The 18,508-nt window shown below is 40.4% G+C and overlaps 1 protein-coding gene across 4 annotated transcripts in view; it reads left to right on the top strand.

The window, feature by feature from the left end:
- The window catches only part of LOC140490231 (trans-2,3-enoyl-CoA reductase-like), a 175,493-nt gene that overhangs the window by 87,182 nt on the left and 69,803 nt on the right, over positions 1–18,508 (top strand). For all 4 annotated transcript variants that reach the window (XM_072589092.1, XM_072589091.1, XM_072589089.1 and 1 more), the window contains 3 exons: positions 485–600; positions 8,630–8,735; positions 12,893–12,965. In XM_072589092.1, the coding sequence (XP_072445193.1) occupies positions 485–600; positions 8,630–8,735; positions 12,893–12,965 (295 nt within the window). The remainder of the gene's footprint in view (positions 1–484; positions 601–8,629; positions 8,736–12,892; positions 12,966–18,508) is intronic.

Genomic DNA, 18,508 nt, shown 5'->3' with positions numbered 1-18,508 from the left:
CCAGTATTTTACCAGAGATAAGGAACACTATCTGCCCAGGAACAAAAATATTTAAATCTTTCTTCTTCCATGAAGGCAGTGAACATTGAATCCTTTAACTAGTCCAGGGTCATAGATCTGAATCTGATCCTTTCCCTGATTAATCTGCAGATAAATCCATGTACGTATGTAAGATGGCAACCCATGCTCCAGTTCTCCAGAACTGGGAGACTGAAATAAATCAAATCACCTTTCTATAAAGTAAATATACAAAAGAAAATAGTTCACAGGCTGCTTGGTTCACAAGCTGCCTCTTGGACACACTAAGTGGAAAATAATTGTGAATCACAAATTGAGGGAGTAACTCAAAAGCATTGCACTGGATCAGTCCGACTCGCTGTTTTGCCTACCTAGCAAGGAAATATTTGATGTAATTAATTTTTTCTAGGCAGATCTTCTGTGAAACTTCACTCGTAAAGCTGAAATAGATTACCTCTCCTTTCAGGTGTTTCTAACAGAATATACTGGGCGTCTCTTAATCTATTTGCTGTTCTATTTTCGCATACTAAATCTGTATGAAACAGAAGAGATAAACCATTCCAGACGTCACCCAGTAGTGCAGTAAGTAACTTCTTATCTGGTCTTTTGTCACATAGAGGTTTTGGTTATACTTCTTTTTAAACACTTAAATCTATGAGTCAGTTAATCATTTTGTGAAGTGTCTGGCACTGAATTTTCTTGCTATCTCTCATTCGAAAATTATTCCGTTCATCAGCAGAAGGTTTTCTTGGAAAATCCATATGTATATGGTCTGGTGTATTTGTTGTTCAAAAGTGGAAGGCAGCCAAAGTCATTAAACTTTCAAACACTTCAGTGCAGAAGCCACATAGGTTCTATATGTTTTATGGGGCAGTTAGCACCTGAAAGGGTTAATCAATATCTCAAGATAAACTCCACCCTCAGGATATGAAGGACTATTGCAAGGAAGAGCTAACTACTTCCAGGCTTCAGGGTTAGTACCAATCTTAAGTTTAGTACTAAGTGCAATGTAGCTAAACAGTAATGTACACTTAAGTCTAGTCTTAATTCTTTAGTCTAACCAAATGCCTCACAAGAGGCTCTCATGTAACTCAAGTGTAACCTTATTTAGAGTCATATAGTAATAGAGATGTACAACATGGAAATAGACCCTTCGTGTCAACTCATTCATGCTGACCAGAGATCCTAAAGTAATCTAGTTCCACTTGCTAGCATTTGGCCCATATCCCTTTAAATCCTTTCTATTCATGTACCCATCCAGATCCTGTTAAATACTGTAATTGTACCAGCTGCCATGACTTTTTCTGACAACTCATTCCAAACCTCTCTGTGATAAAGTTGCCCCTTAGGTCCCTTTTAAATCTTTCCCCTCTCACCCTAAATCTATGCCCTTTAGATTTGGACTCCCCCGCCTGAAGGAAAAGACCTTGGCTGTTCACCCTAGCAATGATCTTCATGATTTTATGAACTTATATAAGGTCACCCCATAGCCACCAATACTCCAGGGAAAAAAGGCCCAGCCTATTCATCCTTTCCCTATAGCTCAAACTCTCCAACCCTGGCAACATCCTTGTAAATGTCTTTTGAATGCTTTCAAGTTTCACAATTTATTTCCTATAGCAGGGAGACCAGAATTGCACACAAATATTCCAAAAGTGATCTAACCAATGTCCTTTACAGCTGCAACATGGCCTCCCAACTCCTATACTGAATGCACTGATTAATAAAGGCATGCATACCAAATTCCTTCTTCACTATCTTGTCTATCTGCAACTCCACTTTCATAGAATTATGAAACTCCAAGGTCTCTTTGTTTGGCAACATTCCCCAGGACCTTACCATTAAGTGTCAACTCATTCATGCTGACCAGAGATCCTAAAGTAATCTAGTTTCACTTGCTAACATTTGGCCCATATCCCAGTCCTGCCCTGATTTGCATTTCCAAAATGAGGCACCTCATATTTATCTAAATCAAACTCCATCTGCTACTCCTCGGCCCATTGGCCATCTTATTTACTAGTAAGTGCTATTTAATAAACCTACTCTTTTCTGAGACAGTGCTTCTCTTCCACAGAAGACTTTGTGTGGATATTCTTCTCCACTTGATATCCATAACTCAGCCAGGAAGAAAGATTGGTGACAGTGAATCTACCCACAGCATCTTAAATGGGACCAGTAAACATGACCATACAATATGTTGCTGTCAATACAGAAGTTTCCATTCAAGCTGTAGGGAGATGGAAGAGAAATATTCACTCACCTGCTTTGCCCTTTATCAACAAATGACGTCCTAATGTTCACAGCCTCTTATCCAAAAAATGAGCAAGCACAGATGACCTGGTGTCATGACAGGGCAAACATCTCAACAGTTGTGACTTTCACAGGAAATTCTTTAAGGCTTCATCAAAGATATAATGATTCATTCCTGAGCGCACACATCTGTATTCTGAAAAGATACTGAAAAGATCTATGTACTGAAAAGATTCAGTACCAAAGGATCAGGCAATGATTTTTAAAAATGTATTCATTGCTGCCTAAGCCAGCATGTAATGCACCTTCTCTTTTTTTAAACAGCAATGAGATCCATGTTCACAGCATTGTGAAGGTGAAGATCTTTGTACAGTGTGTTGTAATAATAATGGTCAATCACAATCTTTGAGTCCAGAGCTCCAATGAGAGGTCCTTGAATACTTGTGCTATTTGCAGACACAGTTAGAATTTCATAATATGTACTCAGGTTCCGATGGTGGAACTGGAATTGGGCACACTTCTCATGAGTCAGTACCCAGCCCCAGCACCCACAATTCAAATTTACTGGGGGCGTCAGAGGATACAAAAGACAGTTGCAATCATACAGTGGTATTCATTTGTGGTATCCACTGTTAGATGACAATGTAGCGAGCGTGAGAAGTTAAAAAAGGAACATCCAGGACAAATGGGACAGCTCTGCATGAAGGCCACAACTTTCCTGTCGATTTCTATGTGATCAGTTATTCTTTTTTTCATTTTTCATTAGAAGACTACATACCTCAAATCTTTCCTGTCTTCTCTCCCTTTCATGTATGGTTTTGTATTCTGACTTCCCTCCGCCTTTTACATCCATGCTCTTTCAATGCACTGTCTTTGCCCCGGCTGGAGACTGGCAACTCTGACAGATGTTCCTCCAACCATCAGGAGTGGTAGGAGAGGCTCTTTTCTCAAGGCAGCCCAAAGTTCTCCCATTTATAGAGTCATAGAGTCATAGAGATGTCAGCACAGAAACAGACAGTTTGGTCCAACTCATCCATGCCGCCCAGATATCCCAGCCAATCTAGCCTCAGCTGCCAGCACCCAGTCCATATCCCTTTAAACCCTTCCTATTCATATACCCATCCAATGCCTTTTAAATGTTGCAATTGTACCAGCCTCCACCACTTTCTCTGGCAGCTCATTCCATACACGTACCACTCTCTGCATGAAAAGACAGCCCCTTAGATTTCTTTTATATCTTTCCCCTCTCACCCTAAACCTATGCCCTCGAGTTCTGGCCTCCCCCACCTCAGGGAAAAGACTTTGTCTATTTATCCTATTCATACTCCTCATAATTCTATAACCTCTATAAGGTCACCCCTCAGCCTCTGATGCTCCAGGGAAAACAGCCCTCGCCTATTCAAACTCTCCCTGCAGCTCAAATCCTCCAACACTATCAATATCTTTGTAAATCTTTTCAAGTTTCACAACATCTTTCCGATAGGATGGAGACCAGATTTGCACGCAATATTCCAACAGTGGCCTAACCAATGTCCTGTACAGCCACAACATGATCTCCCAACTCCTGTACTCAATATTCTGACCAATAAAAAAAGCATACCAAACACCTTCTTCACTATCCTATCTACCTGTGACTCCATTTTCAAGGAGCTATGAACGTGCACTCTGAGATCTCTTTGTTCAGCTATACTCCCTAGGACCTTATTATTTAATGAATAAGTCCTACTAAGATGAAAGATGCTTGGACAGAGATCATTGAGCAACCTGAGTCCTGGGTCCAGTGCAGGAATAGAGTCACCAACCTGCTACAATTTATCATGGTAAGTGGCACAGTCACATATTCTCAAAGGGCCTCAGATGGGAGCAGTATGTAACGTATCTTTGCAAGCAAGCAATGAGGTGAGGCATACAAATACATATTCAGTCTCAGGACTACATGGTGATTGAAACCAAAATGCAAGACAATTTGGCTGGAGTGCTTGGATCGAATGTATGTATTTATTCTTGAACTAATATCTGTGATGCGAATGCATGTTGGAAAGGTGGGTATGTGTGAGATATGACACTAACTCTGCAGATTGTCATGCAGTAGAAACAGACCCCAGTTAGAAAGATAGCAAGGATTGGAGATGCAGTGCCAGATCTGTGGCTGCTCAATCCTAACTAGGAAGAAGCACTGCACAAAGAATAGAAGAATGACTGAATGATCAAAAATGGCATGAGTTGGCATGCAAGTGAAAATGCATTCAACCTGGTGCTTACACATGGATGTGCGGGGACATGTGAAGAAACGCAATGTGTTCATTAGGAACTGATTTTTAATGTTTTCTTTTACTTTCCACTCTAGCCCTTGCAATCCCAAGTCCAATCTGTAGCCATAACAGTACCCTGAAAATCCAATTCTGGGCATGTTGTCAGCATTGGCACAGACATGCACATTCATCTGCTTCTTCCACATTCTCCATCAGCACAGTTATATTCACAGAAGTCATGGAGGTTTTTTGCATTTAAACTCAGGACCACTCTGTGGTGAGTACACTGCACATACATCCCAGCAGTAGAAGGAGACTTTAGCAGGTGGGTCCCCTTATCACATGAAGAACTGCTGGGGACAAGATCTCTGCTGAACCTCACATTAATGATGGCCCTCTGGTTGTGGAGGCATGAAGCCTGGTAGAGAAAGAGCAAAAAGCAGAGGAACATCTGGAGGAGATGTCAGAGGTCATGAGTAGTTTTCCGCAGACAGTAGAGGAATCACTGCATCATGTGTTCTTCCATGGCCTAGGTAACCGAATGCTTGACTTATTCAATGGACAGCTTGGCAACTGTTAGGGACAGTCAGGTGCAGTATAAAAACAGGTGCACTGTGCCCTGCATTTCATTGCTCTAACATAGGCTGTATACACCAGTGGCTAGGCAAGAAGGGGATGAGGCACATGGACTTACCACCAAAGCGACAGAGAGATGCCATTGCACACTGAGAGGAAGGATTGTGTGCCTGGCACCTGAGGGAATTCCTCTCAGGATATCCATGTTGAGCTATCTCTCTGAATTGACTCTATTATTGACATTGTTTTGTCTCGAGAAGACAAGTTCAAGGAGAATACTCCTGCAGCAGTGCAAGACATCCCCAGAGGATGAACCTTCAAGTTGAATTCAAGAGCATGCCTGCTATTTCCAACAAAGGCAATACGGCAATTCACGGAATGGACTTCTTCCACCTCAGTTTACAATGTCAGGAATGTACTGAGGTGGATGACTGTAAACATAAACTTGTGAAAGCACATAGATGCTGTGGAATCTTTTTAAAGATATTAAATTTGTCACATTTCACTTGTTTCACTTTGTTCATGCGTGCAAAAACATCATTTTTTTGGAACTAGCTTGGTCAGACAACTTAACATACTAGCATGCCTCATGGTCTATATGCAAATGGTGGTTGTAGAGGAGACATTTCATTTGTTGTAGACAAGTACTGCTTCCCATTTAGTTTGTACTGAATGTTCCCGTGGTGTTCAGGTTTGCACTTGTGTGAAAAAGACCTGCTCTCCTCACTCTTCTAGTTGAACAGAATGGAGATTTGGAGATGGTTCTGGGAGGGAAGCTGATCTACACCACTAACAATGGAATTCTGAAGATAGCACAATGGTCATTTGGGTACCTCTCTCTCTCTCTCGTTGATGAATCAGACGCTTATTCAGTTTTCCCCAGTATCCTTTTGCCTCTCTATGGCCCTGGCACCATTTAAAGAATAATGGACAGTCACAAGTGCTCTTCAGGCTTATCCAATTTATCCTTGTCTGAGAAGGACTGCTCCTCCTCTCTCATTCTGTTGTTACATTCCTGGGGATTGCATGGCCATGTTATTCACGTACAACATACTACTGGCCCCCAAGTCTACTTGAACTAAAACTTTGAAAACTGACACTCTGGGTTTCTCCATGCCCAGAACCCACTCCAGAGAGGGCAGCTTGCAGATTTGTATTGGAACATGGCTGAAAAGCAGCAGGATTGAAAGGTGTTTGGAGGGATACTAGTGTTTCATATCTGGCAAGTAACAGACAGGTTAATTTGAGATCATTGTCCCGAAGTTTGAGAAGGCTTTAATTCTTGAAGAAAGCTAAGGATCAACTTATTAACATTAATCAAACAGTGTGTGGAAGTAACTCTGAAATATTGGATGGAAAATATTTTTTAAAAATACGTTTGATGTCTCTGGTAGCTCTTTGGCATGATTAAATAAAGAGAATGCACCACCTGCTATTTATGTCATTTTTTTCCATTGCAATCCTTTTTCCACTTATTTTTCTGTGTAAATTTCATTGCCCTGTCATCCCCTGAGATCAAGAAATGCAATAATGTTTTCAAAACTCTCATCTTTTTGGAAAATATGTTCTTCAATGCCCAATAATACTTTTTCTGCCAGGAATTACCCAAGGGTTATGAATTAATTAACTTCTAGTTTGTTCATATCTGCACAAGTGCAATTTATTAGTGAAACTGAAGAGGCCTCAATTGCATTGGCCCTGTTCATTAAGCATTGTCTGAAAACAAAATCACCAAATCATGGAAAGACAAACATGGCTTGTTAGTTATCAACAAGCTGGTCATATTGTGAGACAATTTGAGATCAGACTTATCGATTTTATGTCAAAAATCCCTGTGCTTATTCGCTGAAATTCTTTCTTCACACTGAAGCCATAATTCCATTAGTTCAATTTGTCAGCAGAGAGCCCAGCACACCAGCTATGGGTGTCTCATGTCATTGCTAACTGTTGAAAAATCAAGCTCTTCAGCCAATGTTCCTCATTGACAGCATAAACACAGAAACAATCCCAAGGCTTTTGGAGCTGACAGATGCTCAACATGGCTGCCAATTCTTCCACCCAGCATTCCCTGCCAAAAGCGGTGAATTTTCATTCTTCACCTTCCATTCCAACTTGGTTGGAAACTTCAGTGTTTGGTGAAGACAAGTTGAAGAAATTTTGCCATAAGAAATTAGAATTTGATGCTTTCATCCTATAATCCAAATGAGGTAGAACACTAATCTGTTCCAGCCATCATCCTGTGCCTCAAAACAAACTTCATTCATTTTGAGGTTGAGTGTTTTCAAATATCGGAAAACTGATTCTGGCAAATTATTACCCTTCAAGTTTCGATAAAATATTTTTATTAAATCAATCTGCATTCCTAGCAAATAGCATGTGGGTCACTACAAGCCAAGTTTTTTTTTTATATGTGTCCTGATTTTTAAAGAAACATTTGCAAATGCTGTGTACTAGAATTGGATTGGCACGAGTAGGGAGACATGCAGCTTTGGGACACTAACCATATTTTCATCAATGATTTGCATTATGGGATTGAATCCTATGGCTCTGATTTCTCACCTTGAGCACTCTGGCCCAGCATGTAGTTTGGTTGCCTGAAATCAGTTGATACCACGAAACAATATAACTTGCAAGAGCTAATTGTGAAATTTCAGCAAGGCAGAATATGACTCAAAGAAAAATAAGTACATGAACTTCTGAATGAGAATTGGACAGAAACGAGATACATTGAAATGATCAGAAGTCACCACTGGAAGACCACTTGCATATTGCAAGTTAACTTGAGGAAATGATATATTTTCATATCTTTGCACTCTTCCTGTGCAGAAGAGTATAAAGTGGTGAAAGAATGCACAAGTTGCTTAGCAATCTGACAGCCTATGAAGTAAACTATCGTTCCATGAACAACCATTGTTTTATCAGCACTTTGGGGTAATAAACCATATATAAAGGAAAGTTTTTGGGCTACCATAGCTGATGAGGTAGAGTTCCCATACACGCCAGCTACCCTGATCCCCATTTGACACCAGTCTATAAATGGGATGGTGCAGAGCCAGATTTTAACACTGCAGTGTTTGTCAGAGGCAGGACGACAATGATTAAGCCACAGGCTGGCTTTCACTTCAGAGATTGACTGCTTGTTAGACAGATGTGTGTGTTATGAACTGTGCTAATGAGCAGGTTAGAAATTGGATGATCAGACTTCTCCAGTGTTTCAGTGGGATCCTTTTATGACAGATAAAGATCTCTGCTTTAGCTTGGGAGATTATATTGCCATCTGTGTTCCTCATAACTAATGCCTTTGGCTCCAATGGAGTTTAAGATTCTGTAGAATTTTTCAGCCTGCCAACCAGAAGCAATTTCTGGAATCAAATATACCATCTAAATTCCAGTATAGTAAGCAGGACAACAGAAACCCTGATATCAATAATAACTCAAACGACAAGAAATGGACACAACATGCAAAAATTTTGACAAAAGTTTACCTTTCTAAATTACTTCTGTATATTTTCTTCCTCCACCTTGCCTTTAAGCTTAGCTTGCATCTGCCACTCCCTTCACCACATCAAGCAAATCCTTGAAACTCTCTTTGTGCACAGCTTTACAAATGGAAACACAGCTCTGAAGAAGATGCTGAAGGTAAGCATTAACATAGCCATTAGCAAACCTTATTTCCTATATTGCCCCTTCATTTTCCTCACCATAGTGATTTTATAGTGCAGTACAATATTTTCGAACATTATTAATTTCTTCAATGTTTTAGCTCGTGGATTGGATTAAAATCAAATGTTATCACGAGGTAGCTTCAATAAATCTTTATCTGAATGGTATGTGGTGGAGGTTTAACTTTTGTTTTTCAGAGACCTGTTACAATGTCATGCAGGACAGCACTGATGCTGAACAATGGATAATACAGATATTAGACTGGCATGTAATCTATCTTTTATTTCCCATTGGATTTATCTCGTTTATTCTCAAAAGAAATGAGAGGTGTACTGCCTCCCACAGCCATTTTGTTTTATTAGATACATATGTTAGTATTTTTCATAAAGAAAGTCAACCTGTTCAAAGCTCTTTTTTATAAATGTCCAGCATATTTTTAATCCAAATAGCTGTCATAAAATGTAAATATATATTGCAAATAATTCAGATTTGCAGGTTTAACTGCATTTATGCTAATTCAGTAAAAACAAAGCAATAAATATGGGTGAGAGACAGTGTGATCTGTGATATAATGTCACTGTGGAGATGAGAGCTGGAGTTGATAAAACGTCATCAGACATTAACCAATTGCACAAACAGTTAAAATCCTTCATAGGTCTTCCCCTTTCAGAATGATTGGAATGCAGAATTTAGGTAAAATTTCAGGAAAATCTTTAACACCAAATATTACACTACTTTATTTGACATTTCAAAACATTTTATATTGTTAAGGCTACACAGTTAAGCAGGTGAATAAAATCTGTTGAGTCCAGGAGAGGATTTAATAGTTATTAGTAGAAGGATTTTAACGTGTGGAGGGTTTGATAAGTGCTACGCCCAGAGGAGTCAGTACATACAGGAGCATGAAAAAGCACAGGACCAGAAATAGACCAATCAGCCTTTTGAATTCAAGTGTCTATTGGGAATTTTTAATAATTCTACCTTCAACAGATTTTCCAGGGAATGGTTTACAGGTTTTCACATTTTGTGCTTTCCAACATCATGCTGAACAGTTAGCTCTATCTTTAAGATTATGTTAATTTGTTCTAGCTGGACCCCCCCCCCCCCCTCCAACCTTACACAGCAAACAGTTGCTCCCTATCCTCAAATTAATAGCTTTTTCACTTATACAACTGGAATACTGGTAAGTTTACAAACCCTCTCTATGTAACCAGGATTGATAAGTTAACCCTTTTAGTCCTGGCAAGTCCAAATATATCATTTATGAAATGCGCTGCCCAAAACACATTGGAGTACTTCATCTGCACCCTAACCAAAGCTTTATACAGCTGTGGCAAGCCTTAAGTTGTGGGTGATACAATGCATATGAGTGAGGTACTAAACATAATGTGTGCATATATCTTGGGGTGACATCCACAGTTGCACTGCAGTTAATTTGCTGAGTAAAGCATTTTGGCCCAAATTTTCCAACAATTATCACTGTTGGATTCCCACTCTGTTCCCACTTAATCTGTGTGAGGAGTGAACCCCTTATTTCTGACCTGAACTTCCAATCCCAGAGTATACCTGAAATCCAACTGATCCCTCTTAGTGCAGGAGTTGGTGGAATTCAAACCATGCCTCCTTTAATACGATAATTCTCGGATTCTATTAAGAGTTTGCAGATCTCAAAAATTGAGTGAATTGGATTATTGTCCACCTCTGTTCAATAGCTAAAATATTTTCAAAAGCTTTCAAAGAGTATACAAATTAAAAACAAGGGTCGGCCACTTATTCCTTTTAGCCCACACTGCGATTTGATAGAATAATGGCTGATCTGATTCCTCTACACTCCTACCTATTAAGATAACTTTTCACTCCCTTGCTCATCCACAGTTGCACTGCAGTTAATTTGCTGAGTAAAGCATTTTGCCTTTTCAAAAACAAACAGAAAATTCTGCTTCTGCTGAGAGTTTCAATATACAGTGGAGAAAGAAAAGAAAATTCCTCATCTCTGTCTTAAATGGGCAAGTTCTTACTTTGAAACAGTGAACACTTGTTCACAATCTGTCCATACTGGGTAATATCACTCCACATCTACCCCATCAAGACCCCTTAGGATTTTATATATGTCAATTCAGTCATTTCTTAGTCTTATACACACTAACGGACAAAAATATGGTCTGGCCAAACATCCCTCATAAGACAACTGGACCTTTCCTAATGAAGGGCTTATGCCTGAAACGTCAACTCTCCTGCTCCTCGGACGCTGCCTGACTGCTGTACTTTTCCAGCGCCACACTTTTTGACTCTGACCTCCAGCATCCACAGTCCTCACTTTCTCCCATTCCAGATATTAGTCTGGTCAACTTTCTCTGAAATGCATCTGTCTCATTTAGATTTAAATTTATTGTCACGTGTATATAAAAATACAGTGAAAAGTGTTTGGATGTTGCAAACTGCAAGGTTTTGCAATGCTCCAGTGCAATCTTGAAACACTGAGTGCAAATGCAAGAGTTTACTGCAATAGAGTTCATCATTCCCTCTTCATCTTGTTACCTTCTGCTTCTCCTCCTTTGCTGCTTGACATCTGCAATGGTCTCTAATGGACTCCGGGGTCTCAGTTATGGGCCCACTTCTGTTGTCATGGACACACCCATGCTGGAGGTGGAGCCATGGACCTAGTATCCGACCTCCTGGTCCCCTCTGATTGTCCTCCAAATGTTGCCGCCAGTCATCAGCCTCCTCCACCAACAACATTGAAGCCTCTGTGACATCAGCACCAGAGTCAGAGCTGGCCGTGGATCTGGGGTCTGGTCCCAACCAAAATATCCCCCTGTGGAAAAAAAGACCTGGGAAGACTATTGCCTAAGCTACCACCACTGCTCACTGGGAGCAGCTGCTTCCATTGCCACGGTAGGGAGGCTGAACCTGCTCTCACCCTGCTGAAGATGCCACACAAGGCTTTTAAAGATAAATTAGAAAAAAAAGAAACAAAGAAAGAAGACAGAAGCAGATGAGCCCCAGGCCAAGAACCCTAATGTAGAACTACTACATCGCCACCATCTTGAAAATCCTTCCTTGAATAAGGAGCCTCATGTTGTACACTGTACTCCAGATGTGGTCCCACTAATGAGCTGTGGGACACGTTATTCATTATCCAGGAGCCAATATTTCTTTGTGAACATGTGATATAGGAGCAGGAGTTGGATCATTTGAGCTACTCTTCCATTGAGGATTGACCGTGATCCACAACTCTAAACTGACCAGGCAGGACAAACTGCCCAAAGTTTAGATTGCTAAAATCCAATGCCTTAGCATCGGAAATGACATGAGATACCAGCATTCTTCATGAGACTTCAATATTTGTGTTCAGCATGTGGTTTCCCTAGAAAATTATATATCTAACAATAAATGTTATTTAAAGAGTAAGAAAGACTCTACAGAAGAGGTAATTTATTGACTACGTTTTGTGTTAATAACTAGCAAATTGAAATATTCATATAGGAAATGATTGACAGTGTCAGTGGTAGTTAGATGAAGAAGAGGTTGGAAAATCAAATTTGTTTTCGGGCTATATATTCATGCGGGGCTGTTCAGTAGAAACGGGGGAACATTTAAATGGAAAATAGCACTAGCAGCAAACCAACCTTGGCCCTAGCTTCATAGAATTGTGAAAGCCAAAAGAATATAGTGATGCTTAGATGGATAAACCAAGTTTCATATCTCACTTACACTGCTTGAAAGTTATGGAATATTATTCTTTTTATGGGTTCTAAGTATTATTGAGAAATTGTTATATAACTATACTTAATTTATTTCTGAAAAAAACTAGATTGATTCATACTCAAAGAATAATAATTGGACTTTAAACTTTTTAAACCACAAGCTGTTAAATTAGAACTCCTGAATGAAAGGTCAGAAAATGAAGAAATGAAAGTTTAGTTTCATTTTCTCATGAAATGTATTGATCAATAATTTTGTCATATTGAAGTACTGTTATTTGAGGGAAAAATGGAAAAAGATCTGCTTCCAGAAACTACCAATTTTGTCAATTTAAATTCCAAAACTTCTTCTTTCAAAGGGCACATTCTTTTAAAGCAATTTTAAACCCATAAATGCTGTTTAACTTTATTGTTTTCTTTTATTTCCAGGGATGTGCCTTTTATTGGGGATTCACCATGTGGATGGCTTATTATATCAATCATCCTTTATATACACCACCCAGTAGGTCACGTATATTGCATGATTTAGAATTTACCTGTCAAAAAATGTTTTCTATTTTTATATTTTAGTTTAGACCTTGCAAAACTTATTCATGAATCAATGTAGTAAACAAAGGGATTTGTTTCTTATATGTGCCCCTCATGCTTTCAATTGTACTAATTTGATAGTAACCTGTGATTACTAAATAAGGATTGCAATGATAACTTAAACAGTGACTACGCATTGAAAGTTAAAACTCACACAACACCAGGCTATAGTCCAACAGGTTTCATTGGAAGCACACTTGCATTCGGAGTGACGCTCCTTCATCAGGTGATAGTGGAGGGCTCGATCGTAACACAGAATTTATAGCAAAAATTTACAGTGTGATGTAACTGAAATTATACATTGAAAATTTGATTTTTAAGTCTTTCATCTGTTTGAATACTATGATAGTTTCACTTCTTTCATGTGTAATTCACAAAACCTTTTTTTAAAAGTTGCATTCTCAGGTTTAAAGGCAAGTAGTGGAGGTGTGGGGACGGTCTTGGTGAGGTGCTCATCTTCATTGATAATGTGTTGCAGGTCACGAAGAACATGGCATAGTTTTTCAGCTCCTGAGAAATACTGAACAACGAAGGGTACCCTGTCGGTTGCAGCATGTCTCTGTCTTCTGAGGAGGTCGTTATGGTTCCTTGCTGTGGCACATCGGAACTGGAGGTGGATGAATTGGGCATTGCACCCCATTCTTGTGAGGACATCCCTGAGTACTTCCAGGTGTCCGTCACATTCCTCCTCATCTGAGCAGATCTGGTGTAGGCGTAGGGCTTGTCCATAGGGAATGCCTGTTTTAATATGTTTTGGGTGGAAGCTGGAGAAGTGTAGCATTGTGAGTTGTCTGTGGGTTTGCGGTAGAGTGTGGTGCTGAGGTGTCCATCCTTGAAGGAGATGCGTGTGTCCAAGAATGAGACAGATAGTCGAGAGTAGTCCATGGTGAGTTTGATGTTGGGATGAAACTTGTTGATGTCACTGTGTAGCTTTATCAGTGACTCCTTGCCATGGGTCCAGAGGAAGAAAATGTCATCAATGTACCTGGTGAAACATGTTGGTTGGAGATTCTGCATAGAGAACAAGTCTTGTTCAAATCTGTGCATAAAAATGTTGGCATATTGGGGTGCAAATTTGGTCCCCATGGTTGTTCCATGTGTCTGGATAAAGAACTGGTTGTCAAAGGTGGAAACGTTGTGATCAAGGATAAGGTCGATGAGTTGTAGGATGGTGTTTGGAGATTGGCAGTTGTTGATGTTGAGTACTGAGGCTGTTGCTGCGATGCCATCATTGTGGGGGATGCTGGTGTAGAGTGCGGAAACGTCCATTGTGATGAGGAAAGTTCCCAGTTCGACTGGTCCGTGGGTGCTGAGTTTCTGGAACCGTAATGACCTCCTCAGGAGACAGACACATGCTGCAACTGACAGGGTACCCTTCGTTGTTCAGTATTTCCCAGGAGCTGACAAACTACGCCATGTTCTTTGAGACCTGCAACACATTATCAATGAGGATGAGCACCTCACCAAGACCTTCCCCACACCTCCACTACTTGCCTTTAAACAACCGCCACACCTCAAACAAATCATTGTTCGTAACAAACTGCCCAGCTCTCAGGACAACTCCATACAACCCTGTCATGGTAGGCGTTGCAAGACATGTCAGAGTGTGGACATAGATATCACCATTATACGTGGGGACACCTCCCATCTTGTACATGGCAGGTACTCATGTGGCACAGCCAACGTTGTCTATCTTATACGTTGCAGGCAAGGATGCCCGGGGGCATGGTACATTGGGGAAACCGAGCAAAGGCTACGACAACAGATGAATGGGCACTGCACAACAACCAACAGACAGGAGTGCTCCCTCTCAGTTGGGGAACACTTCAGTGGTCCAGGACATTCGACCTTGGACCGTCGGGTGACCATCCTCCAAGGCAGACTTCGAGACAGGCAGCAGCGAAAAGTGGCCGAGCAGAGGCTGATAGCTAAGTTCAGTATCCATAGGGAGGGGCCCAACCAGGACCTTGGGTTCATGTCACATTTCTGCTGACCACCACTGCACTATACACACACACAGACACTCCTACACACACACACATACACACACACACACACACACACACACACACACATACACACACACACACACATATACACAGATGCGCACACAGACACCCAGACACACCCTTACAGACACACACACTCCCACACTCACCCATGCACACCCTCACAGACTTAAGACACTCTACACTCACTACACATACACATACACTTTCTCACACTCACAACCCCCAACCCAGACAGACACACACATACAGACAAAGACCCACATGCACACATATATTTTGTGGGGTGAATTTGCACTTGTAGGGTTACATTGTACTTTGCTCAAAAACTGCATGAATTCATGTAAAACTCCATTATCTCACTTTTTAGATTAGAATCAATCTAAACATCATGGCATAGACAGAGAACACAGGGGGCCAACACCTTCAACATATTGTCTAGCTATCACCTATTGTTACAGCTAACTTGAGAATGCAACTTTAAAAAAAAGGTTTTGTGATTTACACATGAAAGAAGTGAAACTATCATGGTATTCAAACAGATGAAAGACTTAACAATCAATTTTCAATGTATAATTTCAGTTACAGCACACTGTAAATTTTCGCTGTAAATTCTGTGTTAGGATTGAGCCCTCCACTATGACCTGATGAAGGAGCGACGCTCCGAAAGCTAGTGTGCTTCCAATTAAACCTGTTGGACTATAACCTGGTGTTGTGTGATTTTTAACTTTGTACACCCCAGTCCAACACCGGCATCTCCAAATTACGCATTGAAAATCATTGATCAGTTGCAAGGTGCTTTGGGATATCCTATGATGTGAAACATTAGTCTGTTTTTTTCTTAAATTTACTTTGTTTATGCTTCTTTAAGCCTTGGATTTCATTTCTTGAGTGCTAGTCTGTTTCACCAGCTATATTGAGGTAGGTAGCTATGGTTAACTGAATCTACCAGTCATGGAAATTATTGTTTGACTGGTTTTGAACAAGGAAGTATTATTGTGAGACTAAATCCAATGGCACAACATGCCCAGCAGTCCAGAACTGCACATAAGTTAGGCTAGCTTTTCTGATGAGTAGCAATCCCAATCAGGTTAGCTCTCTTTTCTTACAATTTTCCATTCAGAAACACCTATGCAGTTTGAGCAAGAGATTCTGATCACAACTCCTATTGAAATATGGAGCTTAACTTAAATCGAATAGGTTCCCAGTGCAGGATAGTTGGGAGTAGTCAAATCATATCTCATTTTCATAGTGGTAATTGATCTGTTTTGTGAATTAAATGTTCGGCAGCTCAAACAGCCACTTTGTTAGTTTATGGTCAAGGGTAAGTACGTATGCTGAGTGTGGTAGAGTTGATAGAGTAGCAGGTGGCTTGGAAGCTGTGTAAAAGATGTAGGGTTTAGTGCTGAGTGGGGTGGTTTGAGTATATTCGTTCTGGTGGGAAGTTGCTACAGTATTGAGTCTGGCAACGACAAGGTATGAGGTGCCAATGGTAGTACAAGGGTGTTTGGTCCCAGTGGAAAGGACAGCATGTCAGGTCTCAGCAAGAGTGAGGGGTTTCTGTTGCTGAGAGACTGGAGAATGAATGAATGAATTATCTAACTAATTAATAATTTTATTGTCACATATATCTTGAAGATACAGTGGTAAGTGCTTTGTTGTCACAATCCAGCACCATTTTGAGCTCCAAAAAGAATAAAATAAATGATTTAATTAAGAGTTTATCTTTTGTTCAAACTGGGTCTCAAGCACATCTCCATGTCTTTGACAAAGTCTGTAGAACGTGTTCCAGTTCTCAAGGAGTTGTGCTCCAAGAACAGCAGTGATGACGCCAATGGCCCAGGATACTCTGGCTCAGCTGCGGTATGACACCACCAAGAATCCAGGCTCTGGGCACTGCTGCCACTAAGAGTCTAAGCTTCAAGCCTACTGCTCCCTAGCAGTCCCCACTCCAAAGAATGTACGCCACTATGAGTCCAGGTCTCAGGCCTACCGCTGACCAGAGTTCTCACTCTAGCTATTTCCAGCGCCAAGAGTCCATGCTCAATTGGGTCTGGGAGGATGGGGTGTAGGTCAGAGTTTAGCAATTTTAAGGCATCTTAGGGAGGTGTAGTTGGGGATGTGTGTGGTAATTTAGATGTCAGGAGTTAGACTAGTTTCTTAGCTTCTAACTTTTCTCGTGTAACTATTAACTTAACAGGAACCCTCTGAAATCTGCGATTTAAATGGATATTTTCTTCTACTTCCAGGCAATTCCCTCAGTCTGCTTTGATGGGATTCTAGAGGGGCTTGACATGTAATTCCCCTCTATACAGCAGAAAAGACTATCTGGCCTTGCAGAAAGTCTAGGCAAATGTAGGGAAGTGGGAAATGTAGCTGGATACCATTTTGACTAAAATATTTACTTTGATATAATCAACATTATTCAAATAGGATTTGTTTATTGCAGCCTCTAAAAACAAACAGAAAGTGATTAAAATATTCAGAAGTACTCATAAAATACCTGTTTCATTCTGGGGGATGGAACAGGGGTTGGAATGCCACCATGGATGCTGGTGAAATTTCAGTTAGAATCACAGAGTCATAGAGCGTGGAAATGGACCCTTCTGTCCAACCAATCCATGCTAACCACAACCCCAAACCTTTCCTATTCATGTACTTATTTAAATATCTTGTAAACATTGTAATTGAGCCCACATCCAACACTTCTTCAGGAAATTCATTCTACATGTGAATCACACTCTGTGTAAAAGAAATTGCCCCTCATGTCTTTTTAAAACCTTTCTTCTCTGACCATAAAAATATACCTCCCACTGTTGAAGTCCCCCATCCTGGGGAAAAGGCACCTGCCATTCACCTTATCTGTATCCTCTCATGATTTTATAAACCTCCATAAGGTCATCCCTCAACCTCTAATGATCCAGTGAAAGAAGTTCCAGCCACTCCAGCTTCTATTTCATACAATAAAATCCGAAATTGGATTCCATCCAATGCAACTATTATAAATTACAGTTCGTTCTGCCATAATGCACGTTTCAGTAATGCAAATTTGATGAAATACGATTGACAAAACGTGTGTTGGCTGTAACACGATTGTATCGCTAACACTTTAAGCGCAGTTTCTAAAGTGCAATTTTTCTATAGAATACAACCATCACATTAGAGAAGAAGTACTTGTATTGTAAATACCCATCTGGTTTTCGACTGTCCTTCATGAAAAGAGACTGACCATCCTTTACTGGGCCTTGAACAGTTTGTGACCTGAAAGCCACAGCAATATGGTTGACACTTACCGTATATATTTGTGTAAAAGTCAAATTTTTTAGGCTATTCTTAAAGGTTCGATTTATAGGGTCGTCTCTTACATGGGCACAACTGTTGAGGGGCTGAAATTCAAGTTGCAGTTCAAAATACTGTATTATTAGCAGAAGTCGATTTGATTGCTCAA

This window comes from Chiloscyllium punctatum, chromosome 2 (assembly GCF_047496795.1).
Source record: "Chiloscyllium punctatum isolate Juve2018m chromosome 2, sChiPun1.3, whole genome shotgun sequence".
Taxonomy (NCBI): domain Eukaryota; kingdom Metazoa; phylum Chordata; class Chondrichthyes; order Orectolobiformes; family Hemiscylliidae; genus Chiloscyllium; species Chiloscyllium punctatum.
This window is presented reverse-complemented; position numbering and strand designations above follow the sequence as displayed.